Genomic DNA, 19938 nt, shown 5'->3' on the forward strand with positions numbered 1-19938 from the left:
CCAGGTTGTACGGCAGTGCTGGTACTAGGTCCAGGGAGGGCTGGGCTGCTGGAGGATTGGAGGAATGTCCCTGTGCTGCCAGCGCTTCAGGATAGTGCAAAAGCGTTGTACAAGGCAACCTGTACCAAGTAGACCGTAACTTATTTGTACCATGCCCGGGTTTTGTGCATGGCATTATATGGCTTGAGGACTTGATCAGAGAGATCAACTCCTCCCATATACCGACTGTAGTCGATGATACAATCGGGCTTGAGGACCGTTGCTGCGGTACCTCGCACAGGGACAAGGGTTATGTTCTTACCGTGGATTGTGGACAGTATAAGGACATCCCTCTTGTCCTTATGCCTGACCAGCAACAGGTTTCCACTGCTAAGGGCACGGGTCTCACCCCTGGGGATAGGTACCTGGAGGGGGTGGGCAGGGAGGCTGCGTTGATTTTTTTGCGCGGTCTAATAGGCGGACGTGGATCTGGTGGCAAGGGACCTGAACAAGGAAATGCTAGTATAAAAGTTATCCACGTACAAGTGGTAACCCTTATCTAACAGTGGTTGCATAAGGTCCCACATGAGTTTCCCGCTAACACCCAGAGTGGGGGGACATTCTGGGGTTGAATCTTGCCCCTCGTACACACAAAATTTGTAAGTGTACCCTGAGGTATTCTCAAAAATTTTGTACATTTTCATGCCATACCTCGCCCGCTTAGTGGGATTGTATTGGCGGATACTGAGTCTCCCCTTGAACTCAACGAGAGACTCAACCGCAGCCTTCCTTCCAGGTACGGAGGCCTGTGCAAATTTGGCCCCGAAGTGATCGGTGATTGATGATATCTTATACAGACGGTCATAGGCAGGATCACCTCGGGGGGGACATGCTGCATTATCTGAATAATGCAGACATTTCCAGATGGCCTCTAACCGGGGGCGTGTCATGGCCATACTGTAGAGTGGGGTCTGGTAGAGGACGTCCCCACTCCAGTATTGCCTGACACTGGGTTTTTGCACTAGACCCCTGTGCAGCACGAGGCCCCAAAACACATCTCGGCTGCACTGACCGGCGTCCAGCTACCGGGTCTAGCCAAGAAGGAGCCCAGGTGCTGAGCAACGAACTGTTGGGCATACAAGTTCATCTGCTCCACCATCAGATTCACAAATGGGTCACTGAAAAAACTAAAAAAGTCAATTTCAGTGAAGCCCACTGTGGGAATCTGGATTCCTGGATTGCCAACAAAATTCTGGAATCTCGGGCTCAAAAGTGGCAGCACCCCTGGGTGGGTCTAGGGTCTCACAGCTAAGTGCTGTGAACTCCAACCACCAGAGACCACCGAAAACAATAAATCAGTTAAAGTGTTTTTTGTTTTTTTTTCCTAATTAACTCTCCCTTCTATCCCTGCCTAATGGTGCCTCTCCCTCACTGACTGGAGGGTTGATGGGTGCAGGAGGATGATGGGTGCCGACGGGGATATCGCAGGAGCTGGGGTCAACGGTGCTGGACGGTGCAGCAGCAGGAAGAGGAGGGGAGAGAGGAGCAGCGGGAGTTTGAATCTCCCGCCTCTCTCCAGCACCAAGGACAGCACCAATCAGCACGCCGGCCAGCAATGCCACCTCCAAATGCTCGGACTGTGATTGGTGGTGTGTAATCACACCAACGATCACCGTCCTTTTACGGTTCATCGAGTCCCCAGAGACCTGAATGGACTGGACACGCAGCAAACCGCAGGTCTGAATTGACCTGCGATTTGCTGCAATCGCCAATATGGGGGGGGTCACATGACCCCCCGGCGTTGTGACAGGATGCCCGCTGAATGATTTCAGCGGACATCCTGTTCCAATTAACCCCCACTGCGCAATGTAGTTTTAAACCCATGATGTACCGGTGTCATGGAACCATGAACCAGACGTACAACAAGAGATAAATGGAAATAAGAAGGCTTTATTGAAAATCAAGCTGTAAGGCAAAAGTCCAAACGGATGGCTAAACCGAAGCAGGGTCTTGCGAAGCCAGAGGTCAGGAACCAGAAGGGTAGTCAGACGAAGCCTGGATCAGGAACCAGCAGGGTAGTCAGACGAAGCCAGGATCAGGAACCAGAAGCAGCAGCAGTCTTAGAAGCATGTGAACACAGGAGGACCAAGCAAGGAACTGAAGCCACAGACCTCCTATATATATGAGCTAGGCATCCAGCTCCTCCCAGTGGGAAGGAGAAGCCGCAGGGTGAGAGGCTACAAGAAACCCAGAAACCAAGATGGCCGCCAGCACATGTCAAACGAAGGAGAACAGCAAGAAGGTAAGACCATGACAACCGGTACATCATGGGTCCCTAAGGGGTTAACAGTGACTTTACAGTGACCGTCCCTTTAACAGTGACTTTCACAGTGACTGCGCCTTTAATAGTAACTGCCCCTTTAACAGTGACTTTCACAGTGACCGCCCCTTTAACAATGACTTTCACAGTGGCCTCCCCTTTAACAGTGACCGCCCCTTTAACAGTGACTTTCACAGTGACCGCCCCTTTAACAGTGACTTTGACAGTGCTCATCCCTTTAACAGGGACCTTCATATCGCCCGCCCCTTTAATAACAGTGACCTACACAGTGCCGACCCATTTAATAGCAGTGATCTCCACAGTGCCCCCCACCCTTTTAATAACAGTGACCTACACAGTGCCCAACCCTTTAAGCAGTAAAGAAAAATGGCTGGGTTATTATGGAAACCTGGAGTAAATCTGTGTTTATGGCAGTTGGGATTTGAAGAGAAAGACTTGCAGGCTTGTATTGGCTAATGTGGGTCATTTGTTGGGAATATCTCAGGAACGGTACGTCCTAGAGACCCGGTCTAAACCCTTCCTGGACACCTGATGTACATGTGTGCCATATTTGGTGAAGATCGGTGCAGTCATTTGGTCATGCATAAAGAACAGACAGAAACTCATTTTTATATATATATAAGAGATAAAGTAACATTTCAGTATTTTCATTTTCTTAAATCCTGGAAAACCCCTTTAACCGTGCAGTGGCCCAAGATTTTACTACAGAGTGAAAGAGTTCTCTCTGTTTACACTGTCTGCTGATTCTACATAGATTGTTACAGAACCTGTTCTGTCACATGGTGATACAAGTAGCAGACCCATGACAGAGTGGAGAGGGTGTCAACAGTAAGTTTGGGTTCATGTCATTGTTTATTTTTCACTTCTTCTGATCTGCCAGAAGTACAACCCCCAAAAATGGATCCTGTCAGTATTTGGTCAGTAATTGATCAGTATTGGTAAGGCCAAAAAAAAACAGGAGTGTGTCCAAAACAGACATGACACCTGATGTAAATTTTTGTTTTAGACCCACTCCTGCTTTTGGCTTCCGAATCATAATGAAATCCCGATGCAATATACTCAATTTGCATGAATTTTGGCCATTTGCCTCTGAAATCAGTTTTATTCAGATGGAAAAGAAGTGCATGCTGGACTTTAATTGCTTCTATCACATGGTCAGTATTTGATCATTTTTTTGCATCAGAATGTGATCAGTATTGGTAAGGCAAAAACAGGAGTGGGTCCAAAACAGAGATAGCATGTGATGGACATATTTGCATGTCTTCTGTGTTTTGGACCCACTACTGGTTTTAGCATCCAAATAAATGATCAAATCCTGATGCAAAATGCTGACCATGTTATAGAGGCCTCATGGATGCTCCTAAGACAGGATCTGTTTTTGTTTTCCATTTTTTTGGTTCTTCCATTTTTTGGTTCTTCTGATGCAGAGCAGGCCAGCACCTCCAAAGGGTAAAGGGCTAGCTCAGGCCATGTGCCCAATTTGGAGACCCAGAGGTTGCAGGGGCTGAACCCTGTCAGTAAGTTCGTGTAGGCGTGGGCACACTTACTGCCCAACCGTGTCGCACGTCCCCGTGATGTTCACGATCCAATTTGATATCTGCTCTATCAACTTTCGATGTTCTTTTATGCGCCAACCATGGTAATTACGGGTGGTGGGGAATCAGGGTTCCAGGCCGGAGAGGGAGCGTGAGAAAAAGAGACCAAATTTAAGGGAGGATCCATTTTTTCTAATTTTAAATTAGAGTTGAAATATGGGAGAAATTATTAAAGTACAAAAGTGTGACAACTTTTCAAAGCTTAAAGGGGTTGTCCAGGTTCAGAGCTGAACCTGGACATCCCTCCATTTTCACCCCGGCAGCCCCCCTGACATGAGCATCGGAGCAGTTCATGCTCCGATGCTCTCCTTTGCCCTGCGCTAAATCGCGCAGGGCAAAGGCATTTTTCTGAGTTCCGGTGACGTACCGGGGCTCTCTATGGGGCTGACAGGCAGCCCGGTGACGTCACCGGCACTGATGGGCGGGATTTGGCTCTGCCCTAGCCAGTAAAACGGCTAGGGCAGAGCTAAAGCCCGCCCCTCAGAGCCGGTGACGTCACCGAACACACTGCTGGGCGGAAGTTACCGCCCGGCAGTGTGTTATTGAAAACACAAGAGCCTGTGCCCTGCGCGATCTAGCGCAGGGCACGGGAGCGCATCGGAGCATGAGATGCTCCGATGCCAGGCTCAGGAGGGCTGCCGGGGTGAAAATAAGGGTATGTCCGGGTTCAGCTCTGAACCCGGACAACCCCTTTAAGCATTGAATGTAAGGATGTGGTGCACATTAATTACTGAATAATTTATAAAATTTTATTCCCTGTCACCTATGCATAGCAGGCGTTTATTCACATCTAAAATTGTATAATGTTTTTAAGCTGGTGAATTTCACCCAAAAATGTAACTGACAATTTTTTATTTTTTTTTCAGTCTACTAGGTATAGGAGTGGTACATCACACCCAAAAATTGGTGAATTCCACCAGAATATATAACTGACAATTTTTTTTTTAACCGGCCTAATAGGTATAGCAGTGGTACTATACATCCAAAAATTGGTAAATTTAACCCGAAAAAGTAAATGACAATTTTTGTTTGTTTGTTCAACCTGTCTACTAGGTATAACAGTGGTACTACAGGTCCTTCTAAAAAAATTAGCATATTGTGATAAAGTTCATTATTTTCTGTAATGTACTGATAAACATTAGACTTTCATATATTTTAGATTCATTACACACTAACTGAAGTAGTTCAAGCCTTTTATTGTTTTAATATTGATGATTTTGGCATACAGCTCATGAAAACCCAAATTTCCTATCTACCGTGAAGGTGTTACTCTGACCGGATGAGGAGCTGGTAGAGGATGAGGAAGCAGAGTAGGAGGAGGAAGCAACAGGAGGCAAACTGAAGCGCCCTGCTATCCTCCATGGTGGAAGGACATGCGCCAACTGCTATTCGCCTCAGGCCCAGCCGCCACTGCATTTACCCAGTGAACTGTTATGGAGATATAACGGCCGTGACCGTGCTTACTGGTCCACATATCAGGTTCACCTTGCCACAGATAGCGTTGCGCAGTGCACACCTGATTTTGTCCCCTACTTGGTCGTGAAGGGAAGGGAGTAGTGGCGGCTGGGCATGACGTACTGTGGGACAGCCACCGCCATAAGGCCTTTAAAACTATCCGTCTCCACCAGACAGAATGACAGCATTTCAAAGGCAAGTAATTTAGAAATGCTGGCATTCAGGGCTAGGGATCGCGGGTGGGTAGGGGGGTACTTCCTCTCCAGCGTTTAGGATATGGAGAGCTGAACGCTTCCGTGGGACATTGCAGAGATGCTTGGTGACGCAGGTGTAGGTGTTGCTGGCAGATCCTCTGTTTGTGGGGTGCCAGGTGGCACTCCAGAGGCGGATGAAGAGGCCGCGACTGCAGCAGAAGAGGAAGCAGGAGGAGCCGGAGACCTTTCTTGTCTACCGCCTCTTCCTCCGAACTACATATGTCACTCGCATGACCTTTATTCCATTTGAGGTCGAGGACCTCATCGTCCTCCACATCATCTTCCACCCAGTCTTCACCTCTGACTTCCTTGTCGGTCTGCACACTTTCGAAAGCCCCAGCAGTTTGCACCGGTGTTTCGTCATAATCCGAGACGTGCTGCGATGGTCCTCCCATGTACTCATCTTGAAAAATAAGTAGTTGGGTATCGGTGTACTCAATCTCTTCTACTTCTGGGGCAGGGCTAGTTGGATGGCCCTTGGAAACTCTGCTAACAGAGTCATCAAAAACAGAAGAGACTGCTGCATGACTTGGGGCTCAGACTGTTTGGCTGATTTGCAAGGGGCTGAGGTGAAAGACTGATGGACATCGGCTTAAGGTGCCAACTGTGGTCTTTCAGCAGGAGACTGGGTGGGAGACAATGTGAGGAAACTGGATCCACTGTCAGCAACCTAATCTACTATCATCTGTACTTATTCAGGCCTCACCATTCATAGAGCAGCATCCGGCCCAACCAAATACAGCTGCAGGTTTTGTCGCCTACTCGCACCTGAGGAAGAGTTTTCACTTGTGCGTGTAGCTGGCACAGATCAACCAAGTCCTCTCCCTGCAACAGGAGCTCCACCAGCAGCACCACGACATGGGCCACGTCCCCTATTTGACGCTCTCCCCATATTTTTCTAATTTAGGATCTTGCCCTAAATGGGTGTTAAATTAATAGTAGAATAGAACGACAGTATGTACAGGGTGTATCTCACATGGTCTAAACCACTGTAGGACTGAAGTAAATATTTATTTGCCCAAAATGGCTGTATTTGAACTGGCTGTATTTCAAATGCCTGATTCAAACCCCTGTATGTAGAGGGGGTATCTCACAGGGCCAGGGCCTGAACCACTGTAGGTCTGAAGTAAATATATCTTTGCACAAAATGGCTGTATTTCAAATGCCTGATTCAAACCCCTGTATGTAGGGGGGTATCTCACACGGTCTGAACCACTGAAGGCCTGAAGTAAATATTTATTTGCCCAAAATGGCTGTATTTTAAAAGGCTGCATTTCAAATGCCTGATTCAAACCCCTGTATTTAGGGGGGTATCTCACACGGTCTGACCCTGTGTAGGCCTGAAGTAAATATATCTTTGCACAAAATGGCTGTATTTCAAATGCCTGATTCAAACTCCTGTATGCAGAGGGGTATCTGACACGGTCTGAATCACTGTAGGCCTGAAGTAAATATTTCTTTGCCCAAAATGGCTGTATTTTAAATGGCTGTATTTCAAATGTCTAATTCAAACCTCTGAATGTAGAGGGGGTATATCACAGGGCCTGAACCACTGTAGGCCTGAAGTAAATATTTATTTGCACAAAATGGCTATACTTCAAATGGCTGTATTTTTTATGCCTAATTCAAAACCCTGTATGTAGGGGGGTATCTCACACGGTCTGAACCAGTATAGGCCTGAAGTAAATATATCTTTGCACAAAATGGCTGTATTTTAAGTGGCTGTATTTAAAATGCCTGATTCAAACCCCTGTATGTAGGGGGTATCTCACACGGTCTGAACCAGTGTAGGCCTGAAGTAAATATATATTTGCACAAAATGGCTGTATTTCAAATCCCTGATTCAAACTCCTGTATGCAGAGTGGGTATCTCACACGATCTGAACCACTGTAGGCCTGAAGTAAATATGTGCACAATATGGCTGTATTTCAAATGGCTGTATTTCAAATGCCTGATTCAAACCCCTGTATGTAGGGGGTATCTCACACGGTCTGAACCACTGTAGGCCTGAAGTAATTATTTATTTGCCCAAAATGGCTGTATTTTAAATGGCTGTATTTCAAATGGCTGCATTTCAGATGCCTGATTCAAGCCCCTTTAAGTAGGGGGGTATCTCACACGGTCTGAACCAGTGTAGGCCTAAAGTAAATATATCTTTGCACAAAATGGCTGTATTTCAAATGCCTGATTCAAACCTCTGTATGTAGAGGGGGTTTCTCACAGGGCCTGAACCACTGTAGGCCTGAAGTAAATATTTCTTTGCCCAAAATGGCTGTATTTCAAATGGCTGTATTTCAAATGCCTGATTCAAACTCCTGTGTGTAGAGGGGGTATCTCACAGGGTCTGAACCACTGTAGGCCTGAAGTAAATATATATTTGCACAAAATGGCTGTATTTCAAATCCCTGATTCAAACCCCTGTATGTAGCGGGTGTATCTCATAGGGCCTGGACCAGTGTAGGCCTGATTTCAATATTGGTGCACCAAATGGCGGTATTTAAAATCTCTGAATGTAACCCAAATGTATTTAGGGTGTATCTCACAATGACATCTGCATCAAAGGCTGCCAACAAAATTTTTTGTGACCAAACGAGTGTTTGTTTATTAACTGAATTTGACAGCAGTATATAAGCCTGTAATTTCACACGTGCTGATGCTGCAAGGCCTGAAAATAGTTTTTTTTTTGTTTTTTTAAAGTGTGTTTTTCAAACCCCAGAAAATGATGGGTGTATTTCTACCTTAAATTGCACACTGACTAATCCAGATGTTGTAGTTTGCCCGCAAAAAATTGTGATTTTCAATGTCCCAAAAGCTCAGATGCAGTGCTGGTGCACTGAGCATGCATAAAATGTCCGCCACCGCCGCCACCCACCTAACTAACAGAATTATAATAGTTTTTTTTTTTGGTCAATGGCCTCAGGGCAGGGTAAAATGATCGTGTCCTGCACCCACACAACTATTTCTAGGTAGATCGCTGAGTTAGATTCTCTCCTATTCTCTCCCTGAAATCACAAGTCCAGCAGCATCCTCTCCCTACACTTGTAACAGCAGAGTGACGTGCAGCGCTACGTGACTGAAGCTTATATAGAGCCTGGGTCACATGCTGCTCTGGCCAATCACAGCCATGTCATTAGTAGGCATGACTGTGATGGCCTCTTGGGGCAAGTAGTATGACGCTTGTTGATTGGCTGCTGTGCAGCCTTTCAAAAGGCGCCAAGAAATCGCCGAACACCGAGCCCGAACCCGAACTTTTCCGGAAAGGTTTGGGTCCTGGGTCCAAAAATCCTAAAGTTTGGTACAAGCCCGAACTTTACAGTTCGGATTCGCTCACCCCTAACGGTGATGTCAACTAGACCAAACAGGGACATTAGTGTCCCCATCACAGAATTGTGGGTGGCAACAGCATGAGGAGTCAACATAGTTGTTACGAGTTACGACCAGAGGATGTGGATCCTCTGGATCAGCTGATAGAGTACTAGGAACTAGCCCAATATTGATGACTGCTGACCAGGGGCGTAGCTATAAATGACTGGGCCCCATAGCAATTGTTTATGGGCCCCCCAGATCTCCCACCCCCGCATACCTTTCAGACCTCCCACCCCTTCCAGAGCTTCCACCCAAACACCCCTCCAGGACATCCCAACATCCCCACACCCCTCCTAGACCTCCCATCCCACACCCACCCTAAATCTTCCACCGCCAGCCCCAGATATAATGGTCCAGACATCAAGTGTCCTGCTCCCCCCTCCTGCCTATATAATGGTCCAGACCTCTAGGTTCCTGCTTCCCCCTACTCCCCATATATAATGGTCCACACCTCCAGGGTCCTGCTCCCCCCTCCTCCCTAAATATAGTGGTTCAGACCTCCAGTGTCCTGTTTCCCCCTATATAATGGTCCAGACCTCCAGGGTCCTGTTCCCCCTTCTCCTTAAATATAATGGTCCAGACCGCCATGGTTCTGCTCCCCCCTTCTTAAATATAATGGTCCAGACCTCCAGGATCCTGCTCCTCCCTCCTACCAAGATATAATGGTCCAGACCTCCAGAGTCCTGCTCCTCCCTCAATATAATGGACCAGACTTTGGAGATCCTGCAGCTCCCCCCTCAATAAATTGGTCCAGACCTCCAGGGTCCTGTTCCCCCCTAAATATAATGGTCCAGACCAGACCTCCAGGGTCCTGCTCCCCCTCCTCCCCAGATATAATGGTCCAGTCCTCAGGGATCCCACTCCCCCCTCTTCCCCAGATATAATGGTCCAGACTCCATAGACCTCCAGTGTCCTGTTCCCCCTATATAATGGTCCAGACCAGACCTCCAGGGTCCTGCTCCCCCCTTCTCCTTAATTGTACTGGTCCAGACCTCCAGCCAGGATCCTGCTCCCCCCTCCCTCCTCCCCAGTCCCAGATATAATGGTCCAGGTTGGACTCCAGAGTAAGTTTTACCAGTCCCCACTCCCCAGCCAGAGTCAGACAGCCCTCACCTCAGCCACTTGAATGTCTGCACTCTGCGCGTCCAGCCACCCACACTCCAGCAGCACTGCCAGCCAGGCCCAGCAGCACGCAGCTTAGCGGTACGCTCCGAGTCCGCTTCCTCCACTTCCGGCCAGTAGGAGTCAAGACTGCGGCCCAGACTGGGAGCGGGACCACTCCCTCTCCTCACTGCAGGTAGGCCTCTCTGCCTCTGACCGCCCCCTATTGCACCACCCACGGTCCTGCAGAGATAGTGCTTTCTCGGTCTGTCCTGCTGGAGGGGCCTGCAACGCTATGCCTATACGCCACTCGCCACATGAATTTTAAAAAATAAAAATCCTCAGTCGGCTGCCCAGGCCTCCAGTGGTGTAGGGCCCCATAGCCATTGCTATGGCGATACCTACGCCAGTGCTGCTAACACTGGTGTTTTCACCAGTCACCCAGAATGCAGATAACTGCAGCAGTGTGTACAGAGTCCAACAAAGGCAGAGTAAAGGAACAGATTATCTTTACTGGCAGAAAGCATACAAAAGTCACTTGCAATACAGGCAAAACAAAGTTCAGAGTAATACGGTAAACTGGGTCAGGCGAACTCGTGGTCAGGCAGTGCAGAGGTCAATAGTACAGATAATCCAAGTAGCAGACGACAGGCTTCAGGAGAAGTACCCTGGTATACAACCACGCTAGGGCACTTCATGGTAAGTGAAGCTGCCCTATATACCAGTATCTCCGCCTTCCGGTAAGGTCAGTGATTAGGAGCCTGCACGCCATTTCCATAAGAATGGGAGAGATGTGCCTGTGTGCGCAATAGTGCATCAGATGATACCTGGCCGTGAGGACGGATACAGCATTATGCTGACGGGTGCCTGCTTTTCCTGCGAGGTAAACCAGCGCTGGGACCCATGGCGCTGTGCAGGTGACGATCTGCCACCCTGCAGTGAGGTCACGGACCCAATACTGACAATAGTGGCCAGTCACAGAGTGAGGAGGGTGGCAACAGCATAAGGAGTCAACATAGTGGCCCAGTCACAGAGCGGGGAGGGTGGCAACAGCATGAGGAGTAAACATAGTGGCCCAGTCACAGAATGCTGAGCGTGGAAACAGCATGAGGGGTAAACACAGTGGCCCAGTTACAGAGTGGTGAGTTTGCTAACAGCATGAGAAGTCAACATAGAGGCCCAGTAACAAAGTTGGGAGGTGGGGTTAACAGCAGTGGCAGTAATAGCACAAAATGGTGGGTGGCAGTAGGAGAAAATGGCAGCAGAGGCAGCAGGTGTGTAGAATCAGGTGGGTGGCAGCATCAGAATAGTGGCTGAAGCACGTGGTCTTTTTTTCACAATGTTTTGGTGTGACAGCACACTACAGTCAGAACATTACTGCCAGAATGATCTAGCCTGATGCATCAGTTGTAGCCTCAGATCAAGTTTGGGTGCTGAATTGTCCAGGGGATCTTGGATCTGGGGTGGCCAGGTGCCGTTCAAATATTCCACCACCTGCTGGTTCAGGTTCTGCTCCATTTCCTGCTGCTGCTGGGTGTTTTTTTCAGTAGGTGAGTGAAGAAAAGTTCTCACTAGAGACTCCAGACTTAAGTTGCTGCTAATGGAGCTGATGCTGCCCCCCTCCAGCAGTCATGGGTCATGGTAGTGGAGCATAAGCACAGAGGGTCCCTCCGGTCAGAACTCCGTGAGGATGGGCAGTGGCGCACATAGGCAGTGACCAACTGACTACATAGGATGTCTCGATAGTAGTTATGTTTTTCAATCCTCCCAGCAGGTGTATAAAAGGTCCCCATTTTGGCCCGGAATCAAGGGTCTAACATTGTGGAGGGCCAGTAGTCATCCCTCTGCCAAATGTTGTTAATGCAGCTGTCATTACGCAAGAAACTCAGTATCCATCTGGCCATTTGCACAAGGGAATCAGAGGAACTCCCTGCCTCTATCTCCACTGCATACTTCCATGGTCTGTTTCGGTCATCTGCCTGGTCTTCCTCATCGCCCCCTATACCCTATGTCCTCCCTACAGTATCTTAAAACTCTCCTTACAATCTCCTTGCACTGTCCTTCAGATTATACTATTAAAAGCTCTGTAAAACACTTTCCATAGCACTTGTCACATCTGTCCCTATGCTCAATTTACTGGAAAATGGCGGAGACCAGGAAGGATGAATTTTTTTTATATGATTGTGACATCACAGGGGCTGGCTATCTGCTGATTGGCTGGCTGCACGATATTATGGGTGATCCCTCGTTCCCAGGTGTGAGAAATGGACAACAATTCTCATAACTTTTATAATCTGTATATGTTTTTATACCTGTCGTGTGATCCTATATATTTTCATGCTCATTCTGTGATTGTGCATGCAGTTCAGCCTGCAGGTGGAATATGCACTGGAGGAAATCAGTTTATCACCTGAATGCTAAAAAACTGGGCATTTGAAGATAGTTCCTGGAAATGCAGACACTCAGACTGAATGAAACCTCCCCAGCGGGGGTCTAAAAGCTTTTCAAATTCAGTACCAGAAGATGAAGAAAATATAACATAATAAGCAATAACTCATCTCTAGTACAACTCACGTATTAATAATTGTGATCATTGGATTCTGTGTGATGTGGGCATCGTAGGGAGTCCAAACATCCCATCTCTGACAGCCAGCATTCCCACATAACCAGTATCTCACCTTCTCGGACAACCACACAAGCTCATGTGTGGTATCAGAAAGATCGGCGTGATAATATATACATTATTAAAACTTTTCGTTGCCTGAATATCCATTAGTGTGGACGGGAAGCCATGCTTTAATATTTCATGTCTGCCAGCTGAGTAAGAGGTGGCACATGCAGAGATAATGGGGGCCATCCCAGATGACTGGGACAAAAGAGGGAGACTCCTCTCAGCTCCACCCTCTGCCGAATGGGGATAAAAATTAACTAATTCTTTGGATCCGATCAACATTGGGTTGTGTTCCACTTTCTTCCTGTCCTGTCACCGGAAAAAACTGAATGGACTCTGACTACACAATTTGTTGAGTAAGAACATTTCTGCTTTTTATCCTTTTATTTTTATACTCTTTTGTTCACATTTTGTATGTCTATTATTTATTTACTTTTTTGTAACTAAGTACTGTACCTTTTTAGAACATTAAGGCACATCTTGTGCCTTGAATGAAGCTCCATTTTTAAGTGTATGAGTGTGGTTTGCGTTACTGTGTGTGGCCCGTGCTACTGTGAGCCTGCTAGCGAGTGGGGAGCTGTGGGGTTTTCTATGACCCCTTAATTAATTGGTGTATTACATTAAATGTCATAGATGGTGGCAGTATGGGTGCATGAGAGGCTGTGTCGGGGGTGATCTAGGCTCAATGTGAGGCCTGTATGTAGGGGTACAAGAGATTGAGTGCGCAAAGTAGATAAACCCTTGGCAGTTGCACCCCGCTCACATAACAGGGTGGTTGCCGTACATGACATAAATAGATGTGCAGCTGTGGGGTAGTCATTTTTTTTTTTTTTTTTACTAGGGTGTTAGTGCCTGGTTTACGCAATTATTCCTCACACTAATAGTAGTACTGGTAGGGACCTTGCGAGGTAGACCAGCACACAAGGCAAAACGCAGTAAGTTTTGTTCTGTAGACATACGTGCAAAACAGTTCCCCTCCCTTCTTGTTTTTCTTTTCTATCTCTTTATTTGGCAACCAGAGACCATGGTTATCTCCCTGCAAAGGGACATGCAGAGGTTTAGCAAATGTGACCCTCGTCTGTACTTGTGGCTCATTAATTTGGAGAGAGAGGCAGAGGCGGAGACTGTCAGGCTGAGAGAGCATTTAATATGAAGTTGGCACGCATCTATGGGGCAGAACCAGTGCTAGAGCTGCACCAGCCCAATCCAGAAGATTTTCCCCTCCTTGAGACAGATATGGACCTACACACCCTATGGCCTGAGTTTGAAGACACCTGCCAACAATTTTACTTACCCCATGAGCAATGGGGAGAATTCTTAATCTGTACCCTGAGAGGAAAAGCCCCGGAAATCTTTGTGTGCTTGCCACCCTCTCTGCATGCTATCTTGCTAAAGTCTCCATCAGTAGTATGTATGACTGGCAAAAGTACCATGGTAATGGCAGTAATGTCAACTGCGGCATCTAGGGTTTTGAATGCACACCTGGCCAGGAGTTGTCCAAGTGTGAAGGGTGTCTTAACGGGGATTCAAACAACAGCTAAATCTGAAAGGCTGTAGTAGTAGATTACCTTGTTGACTCCATCACCAGGCCATGCAGATTCCAAGTTCTCTTATTCTCTTCTTTGTCTTTCTCCTTCTATTTCTCTCTTTCTTTCTCTAGATCTTGCAATAATTCACAAAGAGATCTGTTAGTCTCTGGAACTTAAGGCATATTGCACTTCTTTCTCACACTCTAAGAGCCCTTAGGCGCTTTTTTTCAAACTCCAGATGGGCTTTCATGTGTCTTTATGGTAGAGTGTTGCAGTTATAGTTGCCCTGAAAGTTTCTCCCATCTGCACACAGGACCTTTTGAGTCTTGGTCACCTCTCTTATCAGGATCCTTCTCCCCTGATTACTTAGTTTGGTTAGGCGACCAGCTCTAAGAAGAGTCTTGGTTGTTCCAGACTTCCTCTGTTTAAGAATTATAGAGGCCACTTGGTCCTGCTCTTGGGAGCTTTCAATGCAGCAAATTGTTTTTGTACCCTTCTCCAGATGTGTGCCTCAGCTGTGAGATCTTTTATATAGATAGGGGTGTACCTTTCCAAATCATGTCCAATCAACTAAATTTACAACAGGTGGACCCCAGTCAAGGTGTAGAAACATCTCAAAGATGATCAAGAGGAATGGGAGACCCCCAGAGCTAGATTTTAAGTGTTATAGCTAGATGTCTGAATACTTACTTCCATGCAATTTTTTTGTTTATTGTTAATACATTTGCAAAAAATATTCTAACATTCTCTTTTCCCTTTCTCATTATGGGGTATTAAGTGCAGATTGATGGGGGAAAACGTGATTTTTTTTTTTAATTTTAGCACAAGGCAGCAACATAAGAAAATGTACAAAACTGAATGGGTTTGAAGACTTACTGAAAGCACTGTATTTTACTTTTATCACATGGCTACTGATATACAATAACAAGACTAGATTTTAAGTCTGTACCATGCTAGGAACTGACCCACTGTATTTTAGAACTACTGTATTGTAAAACCATTGTTGTTTATTTTTAATAGGATCATTCGGAAGATGACAGAGCCAGCATCTATAAATCTGTGATCATTAACACATCTAAGGAGATGATGTGTTTTAGTGATTTCCCAATTCCTGAACATTTCCCAAATTACATGCACAATTCCAAAATTATGGAGTACTTCCGAATGTATGCAGAGAAGTTTGACCTTCTTAATTACATCCAGTTTAAGGTATGATAATAAATTTAAAGTTAAAATGATATTCCGACAATTACACTGATTCTATCTGAGATCCCAAAGCTCTATTACTGTACATAGCAGCATTTATTCTGTGAAAATAATGTGCGGTTGAGAAGACTAATATCTGATCTAATTCTTCCACCTACTGGTAAAAAGCATACATTTATTCTATAGTTTATAGATATTATAAATTATTATTATTATATTATAGATTGGCTCCAATTGCACTGGAAATTGGTATTTATAATGCCCTCTTATCTCCTAGGACTTCCAATTTTTTTTTTAAGAAAATGTTTTATTTTCATTCATTTTTTTTTCACATTTCTGCTTTTTTTACCCCCCCTCAAACTCTTGAACGCAATGACAGCATTATTTGCCAATGTGAAACGCACAAGTGCTAATTGGCATAACTAAAAAGTGTCTGGTTGTGAACGAGCCCGTAAAAATTCTACCAGCAGCAGTACAGTGTGGATACAGAAAGGGTAGAGAGGCAGAATAGCATGGAACATGCAAGTCAGTAGATCGTCTGTCTATGGATAGTAATAGTAATAGTAGTAGTAGTAGTAGTAGTGGAAGTAGTGGCAGATGCATAGTGTGAATAGTAGAGGCAGTAAGGGATTAGCATCAAGGAGCAGCAGCCATATGTTATTAACCTAGCTATGTAAAAAAGTACAGTACACTGGCTTGCGCAAGGTGCTGGCAATTTCCAGGAGACTGTCCTCGCATTTCAGCCATTCTTACATGTATAAGTAGTGGAAAACCATGAACCATTGGCTGGCAGGCAGCAGTACCCATACAGAACATGATGATAGGAAGGCAGCAGCAGTGGCATGAAGCGTGCAGCAGCATGACCTAGACTCTCAATGACAGAACAGTCTACAGCTACACTGTTTAAATCACAACATTCCAACTTGCTGAAATTTAACATTGTGCATGCTAGAGCATCTGTACAAACAGCGGAATGCCACAAACAAATTGCAAGCAGCAGCGTGGTGGAGTTAGCAGTACTCATACAGCAGCAGTACTGAACATGATGGTAGGCAGGCAGGCAGGAAAGCAGACAGCAACAGTGGCAACTTGGGGCATCGGCAGAAAGGTCACATCTATTGATTGGAATCAGCGGCACATGGGTTATGCGTTTTCATATTCCAGAGCTTCCAAAAATTGGCCCTTATTGGGGGCAGGTGATATTTTAACACAAAAGTGAGAATCAAAAGGCAGCGGTGGCTCACCCTCTTTCTATACGGATAAGGTGCACACCCCCTGGTCCCACCCTTAGGACCAAATGTAAAGAATTGTCTAGAAAAAACCAGGTGTGGGGGGGCACACTTCAAAGGACAACACTCTGAGGGATGGTAATAATACAATTTAATAAAATTTAAATTAAGAATATACCCCTAAAACATACATAAAATGTGGTACATAATTAAATATGTCCCAATCAATAGAATGCACACTCAATTCGCAGAATGGCTCTGTAAAGCAATGTATACTGTTATCCACAATCGGCAATGCTATCCAAATAATTGATAGCTAAAGTCCGGCAACTTCAAGCTTAAGGTGATAGTGTCCCGCAAATAGGTAGGGCAGATATATATGTTCACATCCACTGACGGCCGAACTAATAATCGGCCTGTTTGTTCCAGTGCACTCTCAATCTCATGCCCACACTTAGGAGCTGACAGTCAAGAACTTGAAAATGCTGTTATGAGGTAAAGTATGTGCTCCAAACCGAGCCCGGTCTTACCCTTCACCGCTGTTGTGGCGTTGTTCCAGGAGGCCGCACACCCGCAGCGTCCCACGTGGTGTCACAAACAATATTCTTCGGTGTCCCGTGTAATCAGAAGACATGTTTCACGAACAGATCTGCAAGCTCTTTAGTCGACGGCAATCCAGGAAGTGGAATAAAATGAGCCATTTTACTAAAACGGTCCACCACTACCCAAATTACTGTACAGCCGGAAGATCTAGGCAGATCTGTTATGAAGTCCATAGACACATGGGTCCATGGGGCTGAAGGAATAGGCAGTAGTGTTGAGCGCAAATATTCGAATTGCGAATTTTTTTCTCGAATATCGCAATTTCGAGATTTCGCGAATATTTAGAATATCGTTCTATATATTCACAAATTCGAATATTCTTTTTTTTTTTTTTTATTATTATATTTTTTTCTTTCCATATTCCATATTAGCTAAATTACAATCTAATCTATATGTGTATTTTACGAAATTTCGCAAATTGCGATGCGAGTAATATAACACGAAATAATCGCATGAAGATTTCAATTTAGCACTGCTATATTCCATATTCTAGCCTAATATGGAATATAGCTGTGCTAAGTTAGCACTGCTATATTCCATACTAGGCTAGAATATGGAATATAGCAGTGCTAAGTTGAAATCTTCATGCGATTATTTCGTGTTATATTACTCGCATCGCAATTTCGGCTTTTGCAAATGTTCTTAATATTGCTCTAACTTCGTCTTTTGGAATATTCGTAATATTCTAAGAGACGAAGTTAGAGCAAATCACGAAATTTCGTAAAATACACATATTAGCCTAGCCATAGTCAATTAGCATAGGAACGTTGCCTTATACTATCAAGATAAATAATCGCAATACGCGAAAAACAATATTCGTATATTATTCGCGATAATTGGAATAATTACGAATATTCGATTTCAACGAATATAACACGAATATTCTTTCGAATATTTGCGAAATATCGCGAAATCGAATATGGCACCTCCCGCTCATCACTAATAGGCAGCAGAAGCAAAGTACCAGAGGGGGCGGACCGAGATGGCTTACACAGGGCACAACCACTACATGCCTGGACGTAGGCCTTGAAATCAAAAAACATCTTAGGCCACCAGACATGGCGTTTACAAAGACCCATGGTTTTCTTTATCCCCAGGTACCCGGCTGACTTGGAATCATGCAATTGTTGTATGATTCTGAGTCTGAAATTTGAAGGCACAAACAGCCGAACCTACAGGTTTGTTAGGAGGGCTCCACCTGTAAAGGTAGGCGAAGAGAAGCCAGATCCTCCATTATACCTGAGGTGTACAAGGTGGCTACAAAACACCTCGCAGGAATAATGGGTTCTGGCTCAGAGTCACGTACTGATAGAGCGTCTGGGAAACAACGGGAGAGAGCATCTGCTTTAATATTTTTGGACCCTGGTTTGTATGTTAAAGCAGAAATTAAAGCGAGTGAAAAACAATGCCCAACGAACTTGGCAAGAATTTAATCTCTTGGCACCTTCGATATACTCAAGGTTTTTGTGGTGGTATAAACCATAATGGGATGTTCCACACCCTCCAGCCAATGTCTCCATTCTTGAAAGGCCAACTTAACTCTCGGAAGCTCTCTATTGCTGATGTAATAATTTCTGAGAGAAAAAGGCACAAGGATGCAGCTTCTCAGGATCCCCAGAATAATGGGAGAGAACCACCCCCAAACCAACCCCAGAGGCGTCAACCTCGAGGACAAAAGGTTGAGAAGTGTCTGGATGAATGAGAATTGGAGCGGAGAAAAATGCTTGATTCAGCATCTCAAAGGCTTTGCCGGCCTCTCTCGTCCACTCAGAAGGGTTCATTCCCTTCTTAGTGAGGTTCGTGAGAGGCACTACTACCACAGAAAAGTTCTTAATAAATTTGCGGTAGAAATTGGTGAAACCTAAGAAACGCTGTAATCCCTTCAGGTCTCTAGGCTGTGGCCAGTCCAGGACAGCTGAAAGTTTCGTGGGATCCTTCGCCAATTCTCATTCAGAGACAATATACCCTAGGAATTTCTCTCACTTCAAACAGACATTTCTCGAGTTTGCCGTATAAGAGATTCTCCCTCAGATTCTGGAAAACCTGACACACATGATCCCGATGAGTCTGCGGGTCCGATGAGTAGATTAGTATATCATCTAAATAGACGACCACAAATCAACCCAAGAAATCTCGGAGGACATCATTGATGAATTCCTGGAAGACCACGGCGGCATTACAGAGAACGAAAGGCATCACAAGATACTCGTAATGCCAGTACCTGGTATTAAATGCGGTCTTCCATTCATCGCTAGAGTTGAGCAGACACCTAGATGTTTGGGTTTGACGGGTTCGGTCAAACTTCACGAAAAAGTTGAAGTTCGGGACCCGAACTTGACCCGAACTTGACCATGAACCCAAACCCCATTGAAGTCAATGGGGACCCAAACTTTGGAGCACTAAAATCTCTCTAAAAAAGTCATGGAAATGGCTAGAGGGCTGCAAATGGCAGCAAAATGTGGTTAAGAGCATTGCAAGTGCTCTGCAAACAAATGTGGATAGGGAAATGACTTAAAATATCAAAATAAGTAAAAATACAAAATAATAAACTTGATCTAGAAGGAAGAGGTCCATATGGAGTAGGAGGTTGAGGAGGTGCTGGATGTGA

General features: G+C 45.4%; 1 protein-coding gene across 2 annotated transcripts in view; it reads left to right on the top strand.

The window, feature by feature from the left end:
• The window catches only part of LOC122943243 (flavin-containing monooxygenase 5-like), a 385367-nt gene that overhangs the window by 110413 nt on the left and 255016 nt on the right, over window positions 1-19938 (top strand). For both annotated transcript variants that reach the window (XM_044300829.1, XM_044300830.1), the window contains exon 3: window positions 15313-15501. In XM_044300829.1, the coding sequence (XP_044156764.1) occupies window positions 15313-15501 (189 nt within the window). The remainder of the gene's footprint in view (window positions 1-15312; window positions 15502-19938) is intronic.

The sequence above is a fragment of the Bufo gargarizans genome, chromosome 7 (genome assembly GCF_014858855.1).
Source record: "Bufo gargarizans isolate SCDJY-AF-19 chromosome 7, ASM1485885v1, whole genome shotgun sequence".
In the NCBI taxonomy this organism is placed as follows: Eukaryota; Metazoa; Chordata; class Amphibia; order Anura; family Bufonidae; genus Bufo; species Bufo gargarizans.